Raw genomic sequence first — 2693 nt, forward strand, 5'->3', positions numbered from 1 at the left:
CAGCCTTGAAGGTGCCCAGCAGGCCCCTTGCACTTCTCATCCATTTCCAGTGTCCTGGGCCAAGACCTGGGTCAGCCGTCTGCTTGAGTTCCTGCAGGAAAATGGCCAATTAAGACAGACGGACACTTACACCAACAATAGAAGAAGGAACATTTAATTGTCGGGCAGAACTCAGGTGCCCCAAGACATGGAAAGCTGAGTTCTAGGGAACAGTTTTTTTCCAACCTCTTTTATACCTTTTTATCTTTCAGTTCAAAATTAGCTAGCGATGGCTACAGATGTTAGAAACTAGGGTTCTGTTAATAGTTAGAGTCTTTTTTTTTCCTTTTTCTTTTCAAGGTTATTTTAGCTCAACGTAAAGTTTGTTTTTATCTTTGGAAGAGTTCTTCTACAGCTGCCTGCTCCTTAGTCAGGATCACTAACAAGTATCAGATTCATTTCTCCCTCCTCAGAGTGATGTGCCTGGTGTCATTCCAGCAAGGCAGGAGACTAGCAGTTCTGGCTGCCCAGGTGGGCTTTGCTGGAGTGGTGAGGGAGGCGGCTGGAACCTGGGGAGTACTGCGGACTGGTGGGCACCAGAGAGGCATTGAGCAGGAGAGCAGGCACAGAACCACCCGGCCAGAGGCCACAAGTCGGGGGCTCATGGGCAAGTCCATTCCCGCTCCCTTCCCCCAGGAGGAGGTGCTCACTGCCTTACCCATAGGGACCTGCCCAGCTCTGAGTGCCCCAACCAGAGAGATCAGAGGCCAGCCTCACCCTCTCTTAATGCTCTCAGAAAAATTAGGTAAGGGTCATCACTGTGTGTGCGCCTCAGGTGTGGTAGGAGCAGATGCTCTGGTAGCTGGGGAACCCACGGGGTGCTCTTCTGTCTGATCAGACCCCAAACTCCACAGCAGAACACAGGACCCCTCCCCTGCAGCTGCTCCCACGAGTCCTGCACACAGCCTTCCTTCCTGCGCCCTGAACACCTGCCCCTGAGCGTGCCCGCATCCTCCTTCCCACCTCACTGTCCTATCTAAGGCAGGCACACAGGACTTCCCCACCTTAGACCTTAGAACACGAACCGCTGGCCCATCTTTGGGCATGAGTCTCCTGAGGCTCGGTCCACTCTCTGCTCCGCTGCTGCCCTGTAGCCCTCCTCTCTTGCTCTTGGATGTGTTGCAGGCCTGCCACTCCCCAGCACAGAGCGATGAGGGGGGAGAACATCACCAAGGTGAGCACGTTCGTGCTGCTGGGCTTCCCCACCACACCCGAGCTGCAGTACGTGCTCTTCCTCCTCCTCCTGCTCGCCTACCTCTTCATCCTGGTGGAGAACCTGGCCATCATCCTCACGGTCTGGGCCAGCCCCTCCCTCCACAGGCCCATGTACTACTTTCTGAGCTCCATGTCATCCTTGGAGATCTGGTATGTGTGTGACATCATGCCCAAGATGCTGGACGGCCTCCTCCTTCAGCGGAAACGCATCTCTTTTGTCGGGTGCATGACGCAGCTCTACTTCTTCAGCTCCCTGGTGTGCACAGAGTGTGTGCTCCTGGCCTCCATGGCCTACGACCGCTACGTGGCCATCTGCCACCCCCTGCGCTACCACGTTATCATGACCACGGGGCTGTGCATCCAGCTGGTGGTCTTCTCCTTTGCCTGTGGCTTCACCATCTCTGTGATCAAGGTCTACTTCATCTCTAGTGCCACATTCTGTGGCTCCAATGTCTTGAACCACTTCTTCTGTGACATCTCCCCCGTCCTCAAGTTGGCCTGCACAGACTTCTCCACAGCAGAGCTGGTAGACTTCATCCTGGCCTTCATCATCCTGGTGTTCCCTCTGCTGGCCACTGTGTTGTCCTACGGGCACATCACCCTGGCTGTCCTGCACATCCCCTCAGCTGCTGGCCGTTGGAGAGCCTTCTCCACCTGTGCCTCACACCTCACCGTGGTCACCATTTTCTACATGGCCATGATCTTCATGTATGTCCGGCCCCAGGCCATCGATACACGGAGCTCCAACAAGCTCATCTCTGCTGTGTACACTGTCCTCACCCCCATCCTGAACCCCTTGATCTACTGTCTGAGGAATAAGGAATTTAAGGATGCCTTGAAAAAAGCCTTGAGCTGGGGTCAAGATCCACCATAGAGGGGACACCATCTACTCTTCCAGAATAGAATCACAGAATGTACAGTTTCTTTGGTAAGACCATTTGATTTGTTATGAAACTCTTTGCAATTTTGTTTTGCTGCATTTAATTTAAATATTATTTGTGTGTCGAATTTCTCTTTCAGAAAAAAATAGGATTGAAGTTAATATTACAGCCATTGTCTTTGGTGTTGTAATACCATTATTTTCTTTATTTTATATACATACAATGCAGGATTGGAGAGATTTAAGAAATTTTCCTTGCTTTAAAATGACCACACACATTTCAGCAAATGACAAAGCATACCAGGTCATCTGAGATTTTAAAGTTCCCAATAAATTGCAATGTTTTAATAAACTGCAATGTTGAACTCTGTTTGGAACTCAAAATGAGTTCCAAGTGTCTTCAAAGCAAAGTGCATCTGGGAAATTGTAAGGGACCATAGATTGTTGTTTAAACCAAACAATGCATTCAATCCATGTTCCCTGACAGTCCTGGGGGAGCTGCCTCTCCTTTTTTCCTAAATAAACCCCTATCCCATGTCCAGTCAGCTACTAAGAAAAT

The 2693-nt window shown here is 50.4% G+C and overlaps 1 protein-coding gene across 1 annotated transcript; it reads left to right on the forward strand.

Moving 5' to 3' along the window:
• The first annotated feature begins 1137 nt into the window (after positions 1-1137).
• On the forward strand, positions 1138-2155 carry LOC100953025 (olfactory receptor 6B2). Its single transcript, XM_003803746.3, has one exon. The coding sequence runs from the start codon at positions 1154-1156 to the stop codon at positions 2126-2128; it is 975 nt and encodes a 324-aa protein (XP_003803794.1). The 5' UTR covers positions 1138-1153; the 3' UTR covers positions 2129-2155.
• Positions 2156-2693: the final 538 nt, after the last annotated feature.

This window comes from Otolemur garnettii, unplaced genomic scaffold (genome assembly GCF_000181295.1).
Source record: "Otolemur garnettii isolate 467f Iridium unplaced genomic scaffold, OtoGar3 scaffold00534, whole genome shotgun sequence".
NCBI classification, from domain to species: Eukaryota; Metazoa; Chordata; class Mammalia; order Primates; family Galagidae; genus Otolemur; species Otolemur garnettii.

Excerpts from the sequence above, each read along its gene's own strand:
- LOC100953025 (XM_003803746.3), top strand. The coding sequence starts at position 1,154 with ATGTGTTGCAGGCCTGCCACTCCCCAGCACAGAGCGATGAGGGGGGAG.